Consider the following 25,147-nt stretch of genomic DNA (forward strand, 5'->3'; position numbering starts at 1 on the left):
TAAATATGTCCCAGAATTTAGGTTTTGTAATAAGCTTTGGTTTTGCAACAATAATCACATTTTACAAAAATCTAAGGCAAACAAAAATGAAGTCATGATTCTTTTTAATTCCCATTGAAACAAATAAATATTTCTAGGTAGTGTTTTCAATTCAGACATTTCAACACTGTGCAAGTACATGAGAACCTAAAAGTGTAATTGACTGGAAACTACTAGAAACAAATGTGAGATTTACCATTCTTCTTCTTTGGATGATTTGAGAAATGCAGAAGAATAAAACAACATCATAAATATTTAAAATGTATATACATTTTTAAATTGTATTTAATTTTTAAGGATCTAAGATATTGTAACATATATAAGGCCATTTCTTATTCTTTAATTTAAAAATATATATATTTTAACCTGACCAAGTTTGGGGGTTTTCTGTTTTTATGTACATCCATATTTAAAACACACTGAAATGCAGATTGCTTTACATTTATTTTAAATTGTCCTTAAAAAGTTGTTCTAAGCTCCTCATTTTTGTGTCCTACCTCAAGCCATCTTCATAGGAGGTTAATATGAGTAATAGCTGGATCCAACTGATAAGGAGCTAGGAGGAGATGTGATGGGCAAAGAACATAAATATTCTTTAGATTGATTTTTTTTTCCTAGATAACAACAGTCCACCCTTCAGGTGGACGTGGTTGTTTATGTTGGCACCTGCAGCCCTCGTACCTTCAAGTGATTTCTTAACTAAAATCCAATCAATAGAATCATTGACCTATAATGCCCTTAATTTCTCCAAATTGGAAGTCTCCTACCCCACAAAAACACCTCACAGAAGAAATTTGTATAAATTGTTGGACTGATGACCTTTCAGAGAAATATCAAATGTATTTGTTCTAATCCGTGGTCCAGACGGAATGAGCATTCAGAAATTCAAAATCGTAGCTGAAAGGGGCACTTGTTTCAAATTATAGCTTGAAAAGGGCACTTCGGTGACTGAAATCTGATGAAGGCTCTCGACCTTTGGTGACCTCTGATGGAAAGGTCAAAGTTCACATTTTGGGTTTTCTAGTACTCAGGATCACAGAATGAATTTATGTAACAAATCCCAATTGAAGCTCCATAGGAACACTGAAATTAATTGTGTCACTTATTAAGAGCCCAGTATTGCATGGTGTGGAGCATCCTTTATTTCCATTGTCTTCAGTGGGACAAGAGGGAGCTCAGCACCTCTCAGAATTGTTCTCTAAAGTATCCATATTGTTATTTACATTACGCTATATTTGTGCATGATGCTTTACAAACAAAAAATATTTCTCTCACAATGTTTAAAAACTAAATTCTCACACAGCACAATATTAGGATGGAGTTAATGTTGCCTATGAAGTTTATATCTTAAATGTAACACAATATTTCAGTATTTCCATTTAAAAAAAAAACAGTCTTAAAATAAAGAAAATTACAAGGTGATTTGCTGAACAGGTCAATAATAGTTTCACGCTTTAAATTCAGATTTCTGGCCATACTAACAACTGTCACTCTGTGCCACTAAATTATTCTGTTGTTCAAATTATGTATTTTTTTCACATCTACCGTACCCTGATGCTAAAGAAGACCATTTTAGGGTATGGAGGAAAGGAAGGAAGAGGGAGAGATAATAGAAACCCAGGGAAAAGGGAGTAATTTACGGATCTCAAAAAAAGCATTTTTCTAAATAAAAACAGAATTTCTGTTTCATGTATTACTTGTTTTTTTGAAAGATATAAGGGTCTGCTATGAAAGCAGGGTGAAGATCAGAGGTGTAACAGTGTGAGGGGAAGATTTTAGAGCAGATAGGGAGAAGCAACAGGATTGGAGGGCAGTCTGTAGGTGGGGAAAGTGGGATGTTAATAATAAACAATGGGCAAACATTACCAGACTTTACCCATTCTCCTGTTATTCCCCATACACTAATATAGGAAAAACCTCTCAAACCAGAAAAAAGTTTCAAATCTAGTAGTTTTCAACTGTAATGATTGAAAATAGTTCTTCTATAGTGCTTCTCTTGGACAGGTCACTTTACATAATCTAAGTAATCCTCACAACACTGGTATGAGGTTGTGGGTATATCATTCCCATTTTACAGATAACTTCTGTACATTAGTTTAAGTGCCTAGTTCAAGACCACAAGTGTATGAGCTGGTATTAGAACTCTGTTCCTGATACTTCAAAACTCTCATGTTCAAAACACTGGCCCATAAACCCCCATGGTTGCTACTTTGGAGGACACAGGGCTGCCAACTGGGGAGAGGGGAATGGGATGGGGACAAAGGGGACAATTGCTGAGGGACCCGGGCGATTTAAAAGGACTCGGGACTCGCAGCTGCTGCTATTGCGGCAGCGGCTGGGAGTCCCGGGCCTTTTTAAATCGCCCGGGTGGGCTGCAAGACTCCTAGGCGCGTGAGGGGTGGTACTGGCGGCAGCGAAGGCAGCTGGGCGGCCATGTGGAAGCCCTGGCCGTGCCAGAAGGGTGTGCCCAGCAGCGCAGCTGGCAGCAGCTCGCTGGGCACCAGCCAGCGCAGACGCAGCACCGCCCAAATGTCAGGCCTTTCTAGGGGGCCCATTGGCTGTTCTGCCCTGGGCAGAGCCGTCCCAGGGTGCGGCGAATCGGAGCAAACTCTCTGGGCCCTGCAGGGTGCGCCATCGGCCAGCGTGGTCGGTCCCAGAAGTGATCGATATGTCAGTTCTGCCCCGGGCCTCACACCGTCCTAGGGATGGCCCTGCCCCTGGGGCCTGGAATTGCTGTAGGCGGGCCTGAGAGGACAGGTAGGATTGTGAAGTAGTGGAGGCTTCACACCTCCTGAAAAATATGCCACATTTACTGACCATGTCCCAAGGCTTTTTTTTAAAGCACAGCTGCAATGTGAGGTTGGAAAACTCATTACGTTTGTTCAGAGATTGTTAATATATATATATGGCAGAACAGCAAACCGGAATTTTCTGTTTCAGTTTCTTACCCCATGTTCACTAACCATCATGGATCACTGCTGCTGGGAAGACCATCAGTCAGCATGTTTAAACATTGATTTTGGAGTTGCATGTTATTGTAAATGTTGAGTTTTCTCACCTGTACAGAGAACAAAGCCTTGTCTAAACAATGACTGTGTGGAGTTAAGCAGCATGTTTTTGCCAAAGGCAGTGTTTTATTCAAACCAAGTAATATGGAATGTGTGATAATTGGGACCTAGAGTCCTTGCATCCAATTAGGGAGGCTCCGTTCAGTCACACTCAGATGTAAAAATGATTTTAAGCTATTGCTCATTAAACAAATCTGATGAAACCATCCCAAAGTGTTCCCAAAGATACAAAATATAACACTGCTCCACCTGTATTCGACCGCAATCTCCATTAAACTGCCAGGTTTTCTCCATCCCTGGAGTAGGTGATTTCCCTGAATATAATTTTTGGTGCGTTAACTTAAAATACTTTGGGTTTGGTTATCCAAATATCCAAGCATCCAAAGATTCTTTCAAAACGTTACCTGAATCTCTGAGCTTCCCTATCTCCTACCTGGGTCATTCAGCATTCTTCCCCTTTCTCCCCTCTCTTCTACCACACAGAAGGCTACATTGCTCACATTCTTATACTCCAGGCTCATGCAATATCCCTTTCCTTCACAGTTGCAGTACACCCTCCGTCCGACCTGTTCTGTAGACCTGCAACCTGTCCCTTCTCTCCCAGTTCCAAGATCCCCCTTCCTGTTCAGTTCTGTTTGCCATTAATATCCCTTTTCTGGCATACATGACATCTCTGAGTTCTCTGTTACCAGCCACTTTCACGATTTGTCTTTTGCACCCGTTAAAAGAATTACAGAGTCAAGCCGATCCCTTGTGCTTTTGTGGTGCCTAGAACTCCCTGAGTTCAACTTTTTTACTGTTCTTGGGCTTCCCAATCAGTGTGTTACAGTCTACAGCTCAGGGTGCTTTTTGTAGTGCCAAAGGGAAGCCCTCAGAGCATGTGAGAGATGAAACTAGAAAAACAATCTAGGCCAAGCAAAAAGAGATGGAAATTAAGTCATCCCCACAAATTTTCAGGTCACAGAAAGGAAGGTGGGAGGGCAGCAGTAAGGACTGATTTATCACATCTTAAAAACAAAGTTTATATTCTGGACTGAGGTTCAGGATTCAGTTCAAACGGCATACACTTTTTCACTTTCTTTTAACTATGCATTATCAGTAGATAGGCTACTAGATATTGGATTTTTTGACTCACTGGACTGCTATGCTGAAAATCAAATAACCAAATCACCTCTGGTTTTCCTTATAATGTATGTACATAATTCTCAGTAAAATTAATAAGAGTTGCATGCTGCCTTGGAAAGGAGACTTTTATTATATCACATAGCATACAATTCAAGCATCAAAATCTTGCTGAAAGCAACTGTTGCATCTCACTGTTCCAGTCAAAAGCACAAAATAAAGTCACTTACCAAAATGTTACATTTCCTATTTTTGGTTTAATTTAAAAGCTCAAGAAGTTTAAAGGGTTAACATTCAGTTGAATTCCATTTTTATAGGACTCAGAAATATGTAATGATTGTTTTCAAGGTAGAAATTTAAAAAAAAACATTTCTTATGAGTTGAGCTAAAATTATCTCAAAGGAGAGCTTTCATAGTGGAGCAAACATTTAAACAATATACAATAAAAAACTAGATTTTGCTAGTATTATTCTATTGTGTCATAGAATCATAGAAGATTAGGTTTGGCCGAGACCTCAGGAGGTCATCTCGTTCAACTCCTTGCTCAAAGCAGGACCAACTCCACTAAATCATCCCAGCCAGGGCTTTGTCAAGCCGGGCCTTAAAAACCTTTAAGGATGGAGATTCCACCACCTCCCTGGGTAACCCATTCCAGTGCTTCACCAGCCTCCTAGTGAAATAGTTTTTTCTAATATCCAAACTAGACCTCCCCCACTGCAACTTGAGACTGTTGCTCCTTGTTTTGTCATCTTCCACCACTGAGAACAGCCTAGCTCCATCCTCTTTGGAACCCACCTTCAGATAGTTTAAAGGCGGCTATCAAATCCCCCCTCACTCTTCTCTTCTGCAGACTAAATAAGCCCAGTTCCCTCAGCCTCTCCTCATAAGTCATGTCCCCCACCACCCTGATCATTTTCGTTGCCCTCTGCTGGACTCGCTCCAATTTTGTCCACATCCCTTCTGTAGTGGAGAGCCCAAAGCTGGACCAATACTCTAGATGTGGCCTCACCAATACTGAATAGAAGGGAATAATCACTTCCTTCGATCTCCTGGCAGTGCTCCTACTAATGCAGCCCAATATGCCGTTAGCCTTCTTGGCAACAAGGACACACTGTTTATTCATATCCAGCTTCTCATCCACTGTAATCACCAGGTCCTTTTCTGCAGAACTGCTGCTTAGTCAGTCCCCCGCCTGTAGCAGTGCATGGGATTCTTCCATCCTAAGTACAGGACTCTGCAGTTGTCCTTGTTGAACCTCATCAGATTTCTTTTGGCCCAATTCTCCAATTTGTCTAGGTCACTCTGGACCCTATCCCTACCCCCTATGGTATCTCTCCCCCCCCCCACCCCTTAGTGCCATCCGTGAACTTGCAGAGGGTGCAATCCACCCCATCATCCAGATAATTAATAAAGATGTTGAACAAAACCAGCCCCAGGACTGACCCCTGGGGCACTCCGCTTGATACCGGCTGCCAACTAGACATTGAGCTGTTGATCACTACCCATTGAGCCTGACCATCTAGCCAGCTTTCTATCCACCTTATAGTCCATTCATCCAATTCATACTTCTTTAACTTGCTGGCAAGAATACTATGGGAGACCGTATCAAAAGCTTTCCTAAAGTCGAGGTATATCATGTCCACCGCTCTCCCCATATCCACAGAGCCATTTATCTCATCATAGAAGTCAATCAGGTTGGTCAGGCATGACTTGCCCTTGATGAATCCATGTTGACTGTTCCTGATCACCTTCCTCTCCTCAAGTGCTTTGCGATGTATTCCTTGAGGACCTGATAAATGATTTTTCTTTGATTTGCTCTTTATCTTATATTCGTGTATGAATAAAAGCATTTTACTCCACCGCTAGCTTCTTCGCTTTGATTCTACATTGAAGCCATAATCTTGCATTTATAACATCATTGTTGTTTACTTTGATATCACAGATACCGTAGTATAATTTTACTGCAGGATTAAAAACTAGAAGAATATGAGCCGAGTGGTAGCTGACCCTTCTTCGAGCCATAAATACTTTAGAAATTAGCAAACAAAGAAAGCATAATGGTTTTTAAAAATGGAGCAGGAAGAGTGGATTTATTTTGAAACCTGACATATTTAAAAGTTTTGTGTCAGTCCCTCAAGGGGAAATGAGCCCTTTGGCACCTTAAGGGTGAGAAAATAGCTTAGGGGGTTGGAAACCCACAGGGAGGGCTTGGAGTCAAGTCTCCATATCTGGACCAAAGTGGAACCTCTGATTTTGCTATATTGGGGATCTTCCATGACCTCTATCTATATTGCTGGGTGAATTTTCACCTTGGATCTGATCCAGAGCCCACTGAAGTTCATGGGAGCCTTTAAATTCACTTCATTGGGCTTTGGATCAGGCCCCTAATGAAAGATTTTTAACAGTTATAGGTAAGTTTAGTAAATCTAGTCCGATCAGGTGTTATGTGTAGGGTTACCAGATAGCAAGTGTGAAAAAATGGGACGGGGGTGAGGGATAATAGGAGCTCATGTTAAAAAGAGCCCCAAATATCAGGACTGTCCCTATAAAATTGGGACATCTTGTCACCCTAGTTATGTGGTGCATCCCAACAGCAAGTGACCCCTATATTCCAGCCGCAGTCACATTTGCATGTGCTAACATTGCAGATCTTGTGAAACACTGTGCACCAGGGCAGACTGCCAGTGTAAAAAGTTAACTCTTAAAATTACTGCCATGCCCAAGAAGCAAGATATCAACCTTGCAGACAGCTTAGAGTCTGTAATGTAGTTGGTTATCAGCAAGCATCTCACTGCTCCTTTCAATACCATACTAGCAATGGATCACTTGTGCTTCAAAAATGCTTGTGATTATGATGATGATTTCTCTTTTCTGCATCTCTGTTTATTTTTTTTATTTATTTTATTTTTTTAAGACTATGCTTACTGTGTTGCTATGTTATTGTCAGTGACATTCATGGCATAATGAATCTTCCAGTGAAGATGGTTTCAATCCAGCTTGCATTTCTAATAGACTGAGTTTAAATGTTAAATAATTCTAGATTTATTAATAGAAAACACAAGTGAATCCATGCATACAAACTATGTAGCCTGAAAAGAAGTTTCCTTAAAAACTGAGGGCTTTTTTTATTTTAAACACTAGAGAAAGTGTACTAAGGGAAAAGTGTACTAAGAGACTGTGATCTAAGATTGACTACAGTGATAAAGCAGTTGCATGGACTGTCAATTATTTCTGGGATTGAAGCAGTGGTTTAATTTCGGTGCCGGCCCACAACATTTTGGCACCTGAGGCGGGGAGCTCAAATGATGCCTCCATACCCCCTCGCATGGGCCAAAACTTCGAAAGGTTTCAATTCTGCCTCCTTCCCTTTCGACTCCTCTCATGCTACTGTTCTGCTACCTACCCCAATAAAGGAGAACTAACAACTTTAAATGCCTTGTTCAAAAATTTTAAGTAACACTTTCAAATGCTTGAACAGCGAATGTAACTTTTCTTGTCTACATAGTAAACACTGGATTTTTTTATCTGTTTGAATAATCAAAGTGGTGCTTTTTGTTCCTTCTTGGTTGCAAAGGTTTGAACTGCTTCTTGCTGAAGGTCCACAGTCTGGGCCAGCTTATGCTCTATTGAGATGGTTGCAAGGACCAGCCTCTCCTGTGTCATTGTGGAGCGTAGATGTGTTTTTATTAACTTCAGCTTGGAGAAGGCAGGTTCTCCACTGGCAACTGTTACAGGAAGCATTAGAAGTATGTACAGAGCAACAAAAGCATTTGGAAAGAGAGTGGTCATCTTATTTGTGCACATATATTCTGGAACAGCCTTTGGAGTTGATCCCTCATCTGACCCATAAGACTGTAGGTATGACTTTGCTTTGTCCAGTTGTTCCATTGCTCCAGATATATCAAGGTCAACATCTTGGAGTGTCTTGCTATCAACATTTATTTCAAACAGTATGTCGTGCCACAACACTAAGCCACACAGAAATTTGAAGTTATGTATGTTTCTGATGATTCCATTTCCCTCTGCCACTGTTCTCCCACAAACAGTTCCTGACATAGCATTATCCTCCATAATGGCAACTATGGTACCATCTGTCTTTCCAATTTGGTGTTTGATAGGCTTTATCGCCTCTACTCAACTTTCCCATCGTGTGGCACTCAGTGGTTTCAGTGTCAGAGAAGATGTTCCCAGATGTTGCTTCAAAATTTGCCATCGATGAATTGATGCAGAGAAAAATACATAAATACTTTGAATTACATTTAAAAATTCAGCAGCCTCACTGGAAACTGATGCTGCATCACTGCCCACCAAGTTCAATGAATGAGAACTGTATGGGACAAAAAAAGCTCGAGGTTTAACTCTCGGATCCATGTCTGCACTCCTCTGTTCTTTCTTCTTATGTTGGCACCATTATAGTAGCCCTGACCTCTCATGTCAGCTATCACAACTCCTGTATCTTCCAGCTTTTTAAGAAGCACATTTGTCATACCAGCTCCTGTAGTATCATCAATGTCAATAAATTCTAGAAAATGCTCTCTGACAGTCACCACTGCAGGGACATTTTCACTAGGTTCTGTTGTTGTTACAAAACACACCATGAAAATCATTTGTTCCATATGGCTGATGTCAGGCGTGCAGTCCAGAATAACAGAGTAATATCTTGCTGACTTCAGATCTGCCACAGTCTTCTGTTTGACTTTTGTTGCCAGTAACTGTATGATCTCATTTTGAATTGTTTTTCCAAGGTAGTGGTGTGTCTACATTTCTTGGGTGGTGACTCTTCTTAGATGCTCCTGGAGTACAGCATCAAACTCCACCATCAGCTCCACAATTTTAAGGAAGTTTCCATTGTTTGGCACATACAGCTGATCTGAAGTGCCACGCAGTGCTAGGTTTTGGGTAGTAAGCAGTTTCACAATGGCAATGAGCCTTTTCAGAACATTTTGCCAGTAAAGAGACTCTGATGCAATCTTCTCTTGATGCTGATCATCTATGGTGGCCTTTAACCTTAGTCTCATCTCAAGCTCTTTCCACCTATGGAATGCTCTCTGGTGATTTGCTGCCTTCTCATGGCATACCAGATTTCTAGCCAGATTTTTCTAGTTCTTTGTTCCTGTAGAACCCAGTGTGGCTCGAACATTAGGATGGGAGAGTTTGCAACAAAAACAGTATGCAGCATTCTGGGTTTTTGAGTACATAAGCCATGGCCTTTCCACTTTGTCACCATTGGGGATTTCACGGCAGTAATGTGTTTGATGGAAACTTCTATTTTCATTGTCTTTGGGGAACATGAAGTTTTTCACATGCTGTGGTCCATGCAGTAAAAGGAAGTCCCTCAGGCTACTGCTCAAGTGGGTCCATAGTCCTGTATCATCTAGCCTTAAGGAACTAAACTCAGCAGCAGCTGTTTCTTGCGCCTCCATCACACTCTTCTCTGATCTACACTTTTCTTCAGGAATGTGCATGGTTACATCCATTTGAGATGGAGATATGGATGCTGCAGTAGCTGCCAGGTCACCCGCACTCTGACTGGAAAATCAGGCCTCTCCTCACCACTCACATCCTCACTGGGGCTGGAAGGCTCACCGGGAACATTTGTGTCTATGTATCTCAGGAGAAATCCTTCCTCCTTAGATAGAAAAGCTTCCCTTTGCTTTCTTTCTTTTTCTGAATGCTGCCCCAGAGGGGCGTTTTCTTCTTTCACTCATGACTGCTGTTCTGTGCCAGCTATAGTGGCTCTCAACACTCAATTGAAGGGGACAAATAAGCAGGCTGATAGCAGGGCCTGAGTGAGGGGAGATATCAGCGTCTTAAGGGCCTAACTGGCTCCTACTACTTCAGTTGGCTGCCTGTTCTCCTCAAGTGCATTCAGGGAAGCAGCAAGAAACAGGAAGCTCCCTGAGAAGCTGGTGTTAATCTGTCCAGGCTCCTGGGGGTGCTAGAGAGGTTCATAAGAGGCTCCTCCTCCTCTCTCTCCCTGCAGCTCCTGCTGCTTTCTGTTATTCCCTCTCACCTTTTCTCCTGCCTGCCTGTTATGTCTCTTGTGCCCTCCTTCCTCCAGCGCAGCACTCCACCATCTCTGTGCATCTAGAGCAGAGAGAATACATATGCACCAGCAGCAGACACAATTTTCTACACTCTGGGTCCTAGTGGCACCCCTTCTTCCCTCTCCCTCCCCCCCCCCGCCCAGAGTCTGGCACCTGAGGCGGCTGCCTCAGTTCACCTCATGGTAAGGCCAGCCCTGTTTAATTTAGGCAAATTGTTTTGGTGGTTTTTTTTGTTTGTTTGTTTGTTTTTTTAAATCTACCATAGAAATAGAAATTTTAAGTCTTTACTATGTTGTAAACATGAAAGCGTAAAGGCAGACTTCTTTTAATGTTATATATAACATAATGTGTGTTGTGCGGGGGTGTATATATGTGCATATAGTTTGAATTAAGTGTAACAATTTTTAGGTCCTAAGGTAGTGCCACTAATCAATAGAAGTCAGTGAGCATTAGTTTAGGTCCTTACAGCATAAAGTTATACCATTGGGCAAGTGGATTATTGGCAGTGAAACGCACTGCAGAGGTCTATATTTGAAATCAACATTCAGATGTTAGTTTTTTGTTGAGAAACTGAAACCATAAAAAGGCAACACAAACGAACAGGTTTTTTGGTAATCTATCAGGTCCTGCTTGCATGGGTAGTGCTTCTTGACTGTTTTTGTAATGTTAAGTTTATTCAGAGCTATTGCGCCATTGTCCAGATATGCTGGAAGAAGGACAGGAGACACTGGATGTGGTTTAATTAGGCCGCAACTTTATTCTTAAATATCTGGGAGTACCCAGCAGATAAAAGTGTACAGTGCAGGTAATTCCATAATCATTTCAATAAACACCCAGGGGGCTTCCATCAGCCATCCCCCCCTTTCCCATCGTGAACCCCAGCCAACCTGCAGCTCCATCCCCCTTCCCCACCACCCTCCCCCGATTAAGGGGGAAGAGGTTAAGGGGGAATCTAAAGGGTGGGGTTGGCTCCCTGCCGTACTAGTCATAGGAGCCCCGAACACCACCACCCCGTTTCTGCTCCTTTAAAGAATACCTCCTTTAAATCCTTTACCAACTCATTTGATCTCATCCCTGTATCCCGTCCCTATGGAGTACCTGCACTGGACATCTCTCCATGTTTACATAATGAGTTGTGACATCATAGCCTATTCCTGTTCACCCAACTAAGGGTACATCTACACTACAGCGGGGAGTCGATTTAAGATACGCAAATTCAGCTACGTGAATAGCGTAGCTGAATTCGACGTATTACAGCCGACTTACCCCGTTGTGAGGACGGCGGCAAAATCGACTTCTGCCGCTTTTTGTCGGCGGCGCTTACTACCACCTCCGCTGGTGGAGTTAGAGCGCCGATTCGGGGATCGATTGTCGCGTCCCGACGGAACGCGATAAATCGATCCCCGAGAGGTCGATTTCTACCCGCCGATTCAGGCGGGTAGTATAGACCAGGCCTTAGTCCCCCCGAACCTGCTGTGTGGAAGGCGACCCCCCCACCCCCCCACACACACACTTCCGCTTGCCCAAACTGATGGTGAGGGGGAAATTCTTTCCCAGCCCCCTTCCCCCCCGAAAAAGGAATGACGAGTGCATTGCCCTCTGTGGATCCTGACCAAACCTGGTATTTCACCGCTTCCAAGCATGGGAGGGTGGGTGCTGCTCTGCCTGGTCCAGATACAAGAGGGTTTTTCTTGCAGCTGCGTGGACCTATATAGTCCCCCCTTTTTTCCGGTCACCTGGGGAGAGGGGCTAAGTAGATCCATGCAGCTGCAGCATCCCCACACTGAGCTGGTCTGCAGCTGAAGCAGAAAGTCACTCCCTGAGTCTCTCGCCCTTAAAGGGGCCCACACCTTTTCCAGCAATCCAGAAAACGGCCTCCGCCACTTAATATGTGGTGAAGTCACTCTGCTGGCCATTACAGTTGCTTTACATGTTTTGTTGTAGTCTTGCTGTATATTACAGATTGCTGATCATAAATTTTGAATTAAATGCAACCTACAAATAACAAATACCCAAATCAAATAACTGTAGAATAAATATACTGATGCCACAAATAACCAGGGCAAGATCTGGAGCACTCTGCCCATTAAAAATGTAAATCTTCCTTTTTTCTCTTTCTTTCTTTCTTTGTGAAACCCCTGGTGTCCACTGAAAGCTATACTGTCAATATCACATCAATCTTGGAATGCTGCTTTAGCATGGTTACTGCCTGTAGGACCAAGTGAAATGCATTACTCTCTGGTGATGCTTTAACAGTATTTTTAATATTAGTTTATATCCCAAAAAGTATAAAATAATCATTTGAAAAAAACATTGCAAAATTGCAAAAAAAGAAAAGTATTTGTCTTATCCCTGTAATATGGCTCAGATGAAGTCCTGGTTGTCTGATGAGCCCTAGCTGATTGTATTCTCACTCTGTCCTCTGGGTCTGATCCAAAGCCCATTGAAGCCAATGGGAATCTTTCTGCTGACTACAATGGGGTTTGAGCAGAATCCAGCAATTGATGAGCACCAGACAAAGAAAAATAAGGGTTGAGGTTTACATTACGTCCTGAATCATAGAACCATAGAATATCAGGGTTGGAAGGGACCTCAAGAGGTCATCTAGTCCAACCCCCTGCTCAAAGCAGGACCAATTCCCAGCTAAATCATCCCAGCCAGGGCTTTGTCAAGCCTGACCTTAAAAACCTCTAAGGAAGGAGATTCCACCACCTCCATAGGTAACCCATTCCAGTGCTTCACCACCCTCCTAGTGAAAAGGTTTTTCCTAATATCCAACCTAAACCTCCCCCACTGCAAGTTGAGACCATTACTCCTTGTTCTGTCACCTGCTACCACTGAAAACAGTATAGATCCATCCTCTTTGGAACCCCTTTCAGATAGTTGAAAGCAGCTATCAAATCCCCCTTCATTCTTCTCTTCTGCAGACTAAACAATCCCAGTTCCCTCAGCCTCTCCTCACAAGTCATGTGCTCCAGCCCCCTAATCATTTTTGTTGCCCTCCGCTGGACTCTTTCCAATTTTTCCACATCCTTCTTGTAGTGTGGGGTCCAAAACGGGACACAGTACTCCAGATGAGGCCTGACCAATGTCGAATAGAGGGGAATGATCACGTCCCTCGATCTGCTGGCAATGCCCCTACTTATACAGCCCAAAAAGCCGTTAGCCTTCTTGGCAACAAGGGCACACTTTTGACTCATATCTAGCTTCTCATCCACTGTAACCCCTAGGTCCTTTTCTGCAGAACTGCTTCCTAGCCATTCGGTCCCTAGTCTGTAACAGTGCATGGGATTCTTCTGCCCTAAGTGTAGGACTCTGCACTTGTCCTTGTTGAACCTCATCAGGTTTCTTTTGGCCCAATCCTCTAATTTGTCTAGGTCCCTCTGTATCCTATCCCTACCCTCCAGCGTATCTACCACTCCTCCCAGTTTAGTGTCATCTGCAAACTTGCTGAGAGTGCAGTCCACACCATCCGCCAGATCATTAAAGAAGATATTGAACAAAACCGGCCCCAGGACCAACCCCTGGGGCACTCCGCTTGAAACCGGCTGCCAGCTAGACATGGAGCCGTTGATCACTACCCGTTGAGCCCGACAATCTAGCCAGCTTTCTATCCATCTTATAGTCCATTCATCCATCCCATACTTCTTTAACTTGGTGGCAAGAATACTGTGGGAGACCGTATCAAAAGCTTTGCTAAAGTCAAGGAATAACACATCCACTGCTTTCCCCTCATCCACAGAGTCAGTCAGAATGCTGCTCCCAACCTGGTTATTTGAAGCTTTTAGCATGTTATGCTAAGGCTGTTAGATTTTTGTATAAATGGGAGGCATTAAGGGTTATCTCCCCTCAAAAAATTACAAAGGAAAGCTCTTATGGTGGTGAACATCTGATGTTACCCAGAATGGCTGTGATAGTTCAGTGCTAAAGTATAATTACAAATAATTAGGAAAACGAAGAGGAATTGTAGCCCCAAGTAGTCAGTATGATGGAGTAGGGAGTGGGTCGGGTTGACCTGGGAATGTTGCGTGGGAGTTTTGAGACTGTCTGCATTGGTGATGGGATACCGGGGTGAGGATACCTGAGCATGTAACTTGAGCCCAGGGGGAGATTGGGGCCAGGTGACACCTTTTGCCCGGGAAACTGGACAAAGGCTGGGGGTGGAGCCGGGGGCAGTGGCTGAAGGAGACTGCTGGAGGGGTTTTCGTTTTGAAGTGGCTGGGGAAACAGAGGGAACCCCAAAGCTGAGGGATAAGCTCCCTACCCCTCTGGGTACTTGATTGAGGGGTCCTAGTTGTACCTACAAGCTCTGTTTGGGACTGTGTTCCTGTCATCTAATAAACCTTCCGTTTTACTGGCTGGCTGAGAGTCACGGTGAATCGCAGGAATTGGGGGTGCAGGGCCCTGACTCCCCCACACTCTGTGACAGTCAGCACTCAAGTCAGTATTTGAAAAGGTCTTTAAAACATAAATGTCCACCACATCTGTGGCACAGATTCTGTTAAGGCCTGTGAGGACTTAATACATTTTGATGCTGGTGCAGTCCTTGTGGGGAAGAGGAGGAGGAGCTGAAAGACCTGGCTGTCCAGTTCTGATTGCAAACCGTATGAGCCAGTCCAAAGAGGAATGTCACGATGACTTTGAAGCAGGCAGTTTGCTACAGCTTCTAATGGAGGTAAATTGGTGTGTCAGCCACAAAAGGGAAATAAATAAATAAATACTGGCCTATAATAGAGGGCAGGTAACAGAAGGTCCTATACCTGACCTTTTATAACAAACCCTTTCTATTTGAAAAAGCACAGTGGCAGGATAAAATATCCGATGGAACAAGAATGACTGCAGATGGACATATACTTAATTGGTACCATTTGGGCCATTTCATTTTTTTATATCCACTTTCATTTCTGGAGCCATGCTATTTTTACACATTTCTAGTTTAGGGAGTTAAAAAAGCCCATGTTAGAGAGCAAGAGAGAAAATACTCTGACTGCCCCATTTGACCTTATGTGAAATTCCAGTTTTATATTTTATATCTGTCTATCTTACTGACATTGACACTAGCTGATATTTTTGTATTAAAATTACATCAGTTTGTCTTTGACTATTCGTGCTGTATGTTACAGTACCTAGAATAAGCTTCATTTTCTTTAGCTGAACATTACAGCGTATAGAAACCCCTTTACAGGGAAATAAAATTATTAGCTGGAACGGACAGGAATTTCTGCGACAACAGGAAATGCTGAAAAACAGTCAGAACAGACTTTATACTATAATATGCTATGCTATACTAATCTAGTTCTAATGCACCCATCACCATCGTCCCAATGGTACTTTACAGATATATGTTGGCATGCATGCTCTAGTTAAGTTAGTCAGGTCTTTGCAGCATGGCTGATTTTTCTAAAGGTGGTGGTGGTTGTTGTTTTGTTTTGTTTTTTGTTAAAGCCTTCTGTGTTTATTTTGTATTATAATTTCATCTTTTACATATTTTATATATAAAAGTAGAAAAAACATGTCTTTTCGTTTTTAGTGCAATTTGCAACCTTTTCGCCTTCTTTCTATGAATGTAAGTAATTTCAGTAATGGGTGAGCTCCTTCACTAAATGTATTTTCTACATGTATTCTCAAAGCATAAGACCCTTCCTTAGTAACTAGTCTTTTTGCATTAGTAACTATACGGTTTGTAATGCACTTCAGATGAGCTTTATTCAGATGAAATCCAACAACCAGGAATAGTTTTAATAACTAACATTAGCACAGGAGTTCTTTGTCTAAATTCAGAGTTCTCTAGTTTGCTTTTTGAGAGCTCAATATTTTCCTCCTTAATCATGATTTTTAATGGTTTATTTTAATCTTATGGCATACTAGGTGCAAAGAGTGCTAACATCATCAAGAAAGTAAGTTAGTGTGAAATAATATACAGTTACTGGTGATCACCATCTGACTTCGCGATTTCCTGCCCAATTGTCCGTAGCTCTAGGAGAGTCCTGAACTTTAAAAATAAAATACAAAAAGATTAGTCACTTGCACACCTGTTTGTTACATTGATGCTACCACCACATGGCTGGTAAATAAATACACACACGCACAGAGCTCACTGGTTTAAACAAAAGGCCGCTTGTTCCATAAAGAATGTCTCTCACTTTTCCCAGCCCCCCAGTCAGTCTCCCCCCTACTGCCATACAGTAGCCTGAACAGGCCCAGATATAATGTAGTGGTGTCCAACCTGTGTCCTCTGAGTCTTTAAATTGTGTGCTTGTATTGGTTTGCGATCCGGAAAGTACTTGGATATACCATCAAAATCACTAGGACTCCTAATAAGCATATCCCTTTTGCAGAATTTTATAGTGAAAAAAGATATGGCTACCAAGATGCTTGAAAATATTCGGAGAAAAGTTTTTAAAAATAAAACTGATTTTTTGTAATTATTACAGAGTCCTTCAGACCTGCCAAATTTTAATACATGATGAAACCCAAATGCAATGAAAAGGAAAAAAAATCAGATTACATGAAGCAAGGTTTGTTCTTTTTTTTTTATTTTTATTTTTTTAAATTCTAGGTACTAAATGAAGCAGTGGGTGCACTGATGTATCACACTATCACTTTAACACGAGAAGACCTGGAGAAATTCAAAGCACTTCGAATAATTGTCCGAATTGGCAGTGGTTTTGATAACATTGACATCAAATCTGCTGGGGATTTAGGTATGATTATTAAAGACACTGTTTTATTTGAACATGTTATAGTTGCCTCCAGAAATGTGATAGCATCTAAGTCTTTGCATCAACATTTGCTGTATAATTTGTGCTAACATAATATATAAGCTGTATAATTTTCTCATCAAAGTGTTCAAGAATCATTATGGTGATATTAGCATTAGTTAATTAACTGATAATGTATTTGTGACAGGATGGCAGTCTGCCTATTCAAGACACATTTCAAGACTAAGAGCAGACTTTTTTAAAAACTGTAAACAGGAGACTTTCTATTTAAATTGCTACAGACTGTAATCCAGTCACAATGTATAATTCTGTCAGTATTATGGCATACTAAAAATAAAATGAAACATTACCTATGGTCTAGTACCTGTGTTTTGGACTGTAAGATCTAGTTCAGAAGCTTTTCCTGGTAGGCAAATCAGGCATATCAGTTTTATCAAAGAATCAATTGTAATTACATGAAAAATAAACTAAACCACTGGAGAATTTTGGGGAGAGGATCTTCACTCTCCCATTATTCAAAAGCTGCAATCTGATTTGAACTGTTATTTGATTCACAACAGTCAAAAACAAAGCTCTATTCTCAAATTACAAGTTTCCAGGTTATTTCTTCAATTTTTCTGAATAAACTGGGAACAAATTACCTGATAATTTTCTTCCTGTCTCTTTTGACTAGGTCCTGCAAACATTTACTACTTCGTGTAGTACTTATTGCAGTGTCAGTCCCACTGAAGTAGTAAGTGGTTGAAGTCCTGGGTTGTTTGTTAGTAAATAAGAGTGAGCCACCCAACACCAGTTTCCTTGGCTTCTATTTTTTTTTACAAGTTAGGCATAGTTACAATAGATTTTTTTCTAGTGTGACAAATGCCTCAGGAGCAGGTTAGATCTGAAGATGCTTAGGGGGCTGTTCTCCTTTTGGTGCCTACCTTGAACCTCCATTAACGAGGTTAGACATATGCATTGTGATGAACACAGATATGTTCGTTTGTAATCTTACATCATAGAGGTGGGCCTGAAGCAAAATACTAGGTCCAAACCCTAACTCTGGGTTCACAATTAAGACCCCAGTCCTGCAAAAGTTTCTACTTGTGCAGAATCCTACTGAAGCAAATGGGACTCCAGGCAAGAATATGATCTGTACATGCAGGCAGGCATCCTTGCTGGGTTACAGGTTCACAACTCAAGCCTATCTCTGTAACTGTCCAAACTTGAACACCCAGACTTTGGGAATGTTCTGATTCAGATCTAAATGCTAAATTGCAATATTTCTAAGCAGTCAAGTCTGAGGCTCTGATTAGACTCATTTAAGATATACAATTAGGATCCAGGGTATTGATCCATGCCTATCTTCAATGAATAAAATTGTCCCCTCCCAATGAAATGACTGTCGGTTTTGCTTTTTAGTCAGTAAAAACTGGATGAAAGTTGAAAGTCTGATTTTTAAGCTCCATCTGGCTAGAGCTAGTGACTGGAATTCAACTACTGACTTACCATTACTTGCAAAATCACTTAACCTACCTGTCACTCAGTTCCCCCTCTGCAGAACTGGTATAAATAATACATACCTCATAGAGGTGATGTGAGAGTTAATTACTGTTTGTAAACCACTTTCATCTGCTGATGAAATGTGCGGTGGAAGTAAGGTCTTGTGGTAGTAGCAACAATATTCAGAATAATCTATTGTAAATGCCAGGTATTTTATCAGAAGCCTACTTAGTGGAGATCACATGAGAATTTTTTTCACTTTAGAAGAAAATATTTTTGTAGCTATGATTACAGCTGCATTCTTTTCATGCTGCCATTTTTGGTTGATGTGTATTTCACAAAAAAGGGGGAACCAAGAGTTTCCCATGGAAAAACTTGAAAAAATCTGACTTTTTCCACAAGCTTGTGAGTTGCTGCTTATGTGCTGAGAAAAACCTGAGAGGAGATGAGTAATCAGGGAGGTGGGAATGAGCCTATAGAAGGCAAATAGGGCTGGGGCTTTGGCTGGAGCCAGCTAGTCTTGGGCTTTCTAGGGGTGTGTGTGTGTAGACCAGACCACTGAGATCAGTGTGGGGGAAAAGTGTGTCAAAGAAATCACAGAAGCTATTCTGCACCCACCCACCTAATAATAATAATATAGTACTGTTTTCTCAGTGGGAAGGCCATACCCTTATTCCTCTATGGTAAGTCTTGTGCTTGTCCACTTTCTCCTTGTTCTTCTCCTCCTGTTGCTGCTCCTTATTTCAACTGCCTATATGTAGTAAACTATTTAGAGGTGGGAGAATGGAAAAAGAAACTCTAGAACTTAGGTGAAAGGTTACTTGACCCTTCTCCCTACAGCCTTCTAGGGACAACTGTACGATGTGCAAGGAAAGTTCCAGCAAGCTGAAAGGTGAGTGGTAGTTCCTTGTTTCTTTCTTCAGACATGTAATGAAACATTTCTAACTCTGTAGAAAGCAGTGTTTGGTAGATGCTGGGCATTAAAATATATGTTTATGAATTTGTATTTTTGTTCCATGAAAACGGCACTTTTTTCTTGTATAACCACATAAAGCCATTTAATATGATAGGTTTAACGTAATTTTATCCTCCAGTTAAACAAGGGTACTCATTTTGCCTCTTTCCTTTACAATGTTGGGATTCATACTCCAGTTCGTGCTAGCAGGATGCCAAGAATGATATGCCAGCAAAGGAAGCTGTTTTATCGTAATAAATCTAAGAGCAGTGACTCAGCAGATGATTCCGCACAGCACTGAAAGGAAAAATAGTTATGCGGCCAACCTGATATAGGTTTTTTTTTTATTGATCTCAAAAGTCAATAAAGGTGCAAGCCAGCAGAATAAAGAAATTTGGATTTACACTGTAGATAAATAGGGTTTGAGATGATAATTTATCAAATTAGTGACATTGTTCCTATTATTGAAGAGAATATTGTTCTGTCTCTCTTGCTTCATAAGATGTGACGTTCATAATATTAAAGCTAGGTTGTCATTATTCCCTCAAGCCAAAGTGGATGGTCCTTTGTTAGCTGAAGCAGCTTATTTAATTTTTATTTATGTACAAATATCTACAGTGAAAAATGCCCTAGTAGTTGTTGAAGAAAACAGTACTTATTCATCTCCATTGAAATGTATAACAGGAATCATCAGCAGTCTGAACACAAATTTTGTCAGGAGTCACAGCTGGTAAATAGAAAGGGCGCATACAGTTAGGGTGACCAGATGTCCTGATTTTATAGGGACAGTCCCGATATTTGGTGCTTTTTCTTATATAAGCTCCTAATACCACCCCAACCCTCTGTCCTGATTTTTCACATTTGCTATCTGGTCACCGAACATACCGTACATGGAAGTAGCTGAGAAGAGGCAACATTTAAGCAGGACAAAAGCTTTTTAAAGTAAACAACATTCGCTAGGGTTATTGCAGAAAACAAGTTATTTTCTTAACTGTGAAGCATATATTGAGTACTGCAAGGAAATTATTGTCTGGAAAACTCTTGCAAGGTGGCAAATGTGTCCATAGTGGCAAAGCCAACTCACCTGAGATCTATTCCATTTTTGGGAATAACTGCCATTGACTACAAAGGATTTTGGATTCAATCTCTGATGCCCAATCCGACTTCCGTTGAAGTCAGCAGGAGTTTCTCTCTTACTTTCTCTCACCTTCTTGCCTCCATGTCCTGCTCACTACAGACCAGCTATTGCCAGGTGCTTAGCACCATAAACTCCTATTATCTTCAAACACCTTGTAGGAGCAGTCTTAGCACCTCTATATGAAGATTTAGGTAGGGTGTGTCTTTACTGGTTAGCTTGGGGACTGAGGGTCAGGGCTCCTGTTTCTGTTCACAGCAATTTCACTCACTAGTTGTGCAGTCTTGAGTAAGCTGTTCTTTTCTGTCTCTCACTTTACCCATGTATGAAGTGGATATAATCATACCTGCCCCAGAAGGGGCCTGGTGAGCTTTCACTAATATTTCTAAAATAGTTTGAGATCTTCATTAGTTTATATAAATAAAGCTTTCTTGTATAACAGGGCTTGACAAAACCCTCGCTGGGATGATTCAGTTGTTAGTTGGGGTTAGTCCTGCTTTGAGCAGGGGGTTGGACTAGATGACCTCCTGAGGTCTCTTCCAACCCTAACCTTCTATGAGTCTAACTAATACAGTTTAAGAACCAGCACAAACCTCACCTCTTTTGTTGCCAGTGCAAGGCACATGTCTTGACTTTGCCTTGGCTAATATAAACACATAGCACGATGTCCATGTTATATAGCTAATAAAATATCTCCAGCAAAAATATATTGAGAAGCCATAAATAAACATACTGTCCTGGTCCTCCATACACTTACACACGAATTAGTCCCATTGAGCTTAACGAGACTACTCATGGGCATAACTATTTGTAAGATCAGGCCTTAGTATGGATTTCTCAGTATGAAAAGAACATAAGAACGGCTATAATGGGTCAGACCAATGGTCCACCTAGCCCAGTATCCTGTCTTCCAACAGTGGCCAATGCCAGGTGCCCCAGAGGGAATGAACAGAACAGGTAATCATCAAGTGATCCATCCCCTGTCGCCCATTCCCAGCTTCTGGCAGTGAGAGGCTAGGGACACCCAGAGCATGGGGTTGCATCCCTGACCAGCTTGGCTAACAGCTGTTAATGCACATACCCTCCATGAATGTTTCTAATTCTTTTTTGAACGCCATTATAGTTTTGGCCTTCACAGCATCCACTAGCAACGAGTTCACAGCTTGATTGTGCATTGTGTGAAGAAGTACTTCCTTTTGTTTGTTTTAAACCTGCTGCTTACTAATTTCATGGAGTGGCCCCTTGTTTTTGTTATGTGAAGGAGTAAATAACACTTCCTTATTTGCTTTCTCCTCACCGTTCACAACTTTATAGACCTCTATCATAGCCCGTCCAAGTTGAAAAGTCCCAGTCTTTTTAATCTCTCCTCATAAAACTGCATGAAGTATTCCAGGTTTGAGCATACCATGGATTTATATAGTGGTATTGTGCTATTTTCTGTCTTATCTATCCTGTTCCTAATATTATATTAGCTTTTTTTGACTGCCTCTGCCTATTGAGCGGACGTTTTCAGAAAACTATCCACAATGACTCAAAAATCTTTTTTGAGTGGTAACAGCTAAGTTAGACCCTATCATTTTCTATGTATAGTTGGGATTATGTTTTTCAATATGCATTATTTTGCATTTATCAACATTGAATTTCTTCTGCCATTTTGTTGCCAGTCACCCAGTTTTGTGAGATCCATTTGTAACTTTTTTGCAGTCTGCTTTAGACATAACTTGTTTGAGTAGTTTTGTATTGTCTGCAGATTTTGCTACCTCACTGTTTACCCCTTCTTCCAGACCATTGATGAATATGTTGAATGTCACTGGTCCCAGTACAGATCCCTGGGGGACATCACTATTTATCCCTCTCTCCATTCCGAAAACTGACCATGTATTCCGACCCTTTGTTTCCTACTTTTTTTTTTTTTAACCAGTTACTGATCCATGAGAAGATCTTCCCTCTTATCCCATGACAGCTTTCTTTGCTTAAGAGCCTTTGATGAGGAACCTTGTCAAAAGCTTTCTGAAAGTCCAAGTACACTATATAAACTAGATCACACTTGTCCACGATTGTTGACACCCCCAAAGAATTTTTATAAATTGGTGAGATGTGATTTCCCTTTACAAAAGCCATATTGACTCTTCCCCAGCAAATCGTGTTCATGTATGTATCTGATCATTCTGTTCTTTACAATAGGGTCAGCCAATTTGCAAGGTACTGAAGTTAGACTTACCAGCCTGTAATTGCCAGGATTGCTTCTGGAGCCTTTTTAAAAAATTGGTGTCACGTTAGATCGCCTCCTCATCTGGTACAGAAGCTGATTTACACACCACAGTTAGCTAATAGCTCTGCAGTTTCATATTTGAGTTCCTTCAAAACTCTTGGGTGAATATCGTCTGTTCCTGGTGACTTATTACTGATTAATTTATCAATTTGTTCCAAAACCTCCTCTAATGACCCCTCAGTCTGGGACAGTTCCTCAGATTTGTCACCTAAAATGAATGGCTCAGGTGTGGAAATCTTCCTCACATCCTCTGCAGTGAAGACTAACGCCAAGAATTCATTTAGCTTCTCCACAATGGCCAGACTTACCTTGAGTGCCCCTTTAGCACCTTGATCGTCCAGTGGTCCCATTAGTTGGTTGGCAGGATTCCTGCATCTGGTGTACTTAAAAAATTGCTGTTAGTTTTTGAGTCTTTGGCTAGTTGCTCTTCAAATTGTTTTTTGCCCTGCCTAATTATACTTTTACACTTGACTTGCCAGAGTTTATGCTCCCTTCTATTTTCCTCAGTAGGATTTCACTTCCAATTTTAAAGGATGTCTTTTTGTCTCTAACCACTTTGTTTACTCTGTTGTTTATCCATGGTGGCAGGTTTTTAATTTGGGGTATATATTTAGTTGAGCTTCTATTATGGTGTTTTTACAGCGTTTCCCTGCTGCTTGCAGACATTTCACTTTTGGAAACTGTACCTTTTAATTTCCATTTAACTAGCCTCCTCAAAAAAAAAAAAAAAAAATAAAAATCATACATTTAACAAATAGGTTTGATAATGGAAATAGATTACATAGCTGCACTTGCGTACTGTCATGCATTAACCAGATGCTGCACTTTTGCACAGAGATGTTTACATTCAAAGAATTTTCGTTTTTGTGAAAACTTTTGAAATGTCATAAATATGTTTCTATTAGTAGTGGTTTTGGAGACTGAACTACCAGACAATATCCCTTTTGCAGCTTTCCTTTTGGAATTTTTTTAGTGCATCTCTTCATTACTCCTGTAAAGTTTAAAACCTATTAAATAGTGACGAATTCCAAAACCAGCTTTTTGCATACTTTAATTATGTATTTTAACAAGTCCTGCCACTATCATTCAAGCCATGAACTCTGATGTTCATACAAACAGCATGTGAAAATATCAATTGTAAATATTTGTAAATCTACAATATCCTTGACTCTAGAATAATTTATTCCGTAAACTCTAGGGTGACTTTTGAGTGGGGGGAGGGGGGAAAGAGTGTGTGACATATTCAGTAAATGTATAACCTTTTTCTTTCAGGAATTGCAGTATGTAATGTGCCAGCAGCATCAGTAGAAGAGACAGCAGATTCTACAATGTGCCACATCCTGAACCTTTACAGGCGAACCACCTGGCTTCACCAGGCCTTGCGAGAAGGCACAAGAGTACAGAGTGTTGAGCAGATACGGGAAGTTGCTTCTGGAGCTGCCAGGATTAGAGGGGAAACCTTGGGCATTATTGGATTAGGTATGTTGACTCTGAGTAGACAGTTGATTTTCAGGTTTTTTTTTCCCCATTGTGATGGAATTGTGGAAATTGAAGATGGAAAAGATGAGTCATGTAAGCCATCCCCTGCAGTGCAGGATTGCTCCTTGCAGAATATTCGCTTTGTCCAAGCTTGTATGCCGAACAAGTAATACCCATGCTAAATAAAAATTATAAATGTCCCCAACTCATGGGGCTTCCTCTGTTTACCTTAGAAGACTACTTCAAAATCTAATAGTTTTTTCTCCTGATAGTTTTAATCTTTCTCTTCTTTAATTTCATCCCATTACTTCTAATCATGCTCCATTGTATCATGGTGAATAGTACTTCTCCATCCTTGGTTTTTATAACTTTCAAATATTTATAGGTGGTTACTTTGTTCCCCTTCCTAAATCATCACTTAATATTTCCACCTAGTCAGTCCATCCAACAACCTATCTAATTTTGTTATTGTTCTACCCTGAATTTCTCTACATCTTTCTGAGAATCAGACACACAGGTGCTGCAGAATTATATACATCATATCACTTCCCTGTTCCATCACGAGGCCTCTGCCTAATTATCCCAATATCAGATTAGCCTTATTTGGTGCCGTATTACGTTGCATAATCCTATTTAACTTGCTGTCCAATACTCCATTTGGGCTTATTTCAGTGTTAGTTTTTTCCCCTCCTACAGTTATCTTTAACATACCAGAAGGGGTCCTGCAAGATTCATAAAATATTTTCATTAGTGAATTGGATAATGGAGTACAGAGTATGCTTATAAAAAGTGCAGATGAGACAAAGCTGGGAGGGGTTGCAAGCTC

General features: G+C 41.0%; 1 protein-coding gene across 12 annotated transcripts in view; it reads left to right on the forward strand.

The window, feature by feature from the left end:
• The window catches only part of CTBP1 (C-terminal binding protein 1), a 408,882-nt gene that overhangs the window by 360,812 nt on the left and 22,923 nt on the right, over positions 1 to 25,147 (forward strand). For all 12 annotated transcript variants that reach the window (XM_034770880.1, XM_034770890.1, XM_034770889.1 and 9 more), the window contains 2 exons: positions 16,836 to 16,980; positions 24,115 to 24,321. In XM_034770880.1, coding sequence (XP_034626771.1) covers positions 16,836 to 16,980; positions 24,115 to 24,321 — 352 coding nt within the window. The remainder of the gene's footprint in view (positions 1 to 16,835; positions 16,981 to 24,114; positions 24,322 to 25,147) is intronic.

This window comes from Trachemys scripta, chromosome 5 (assembly GCF_013100865.1).
Source record: "Trachemys scripta elegans isolate TJP31775 chromosome 5, CAS_Tse_1.0, whole genome shotgun sequence".
Classification (NCBI taxonomy): domain Eukaryota; kingdom Metazoa; phylum Chordata; order Testudines; family Emydidae; genus Trachemys; species Trachemys scripta.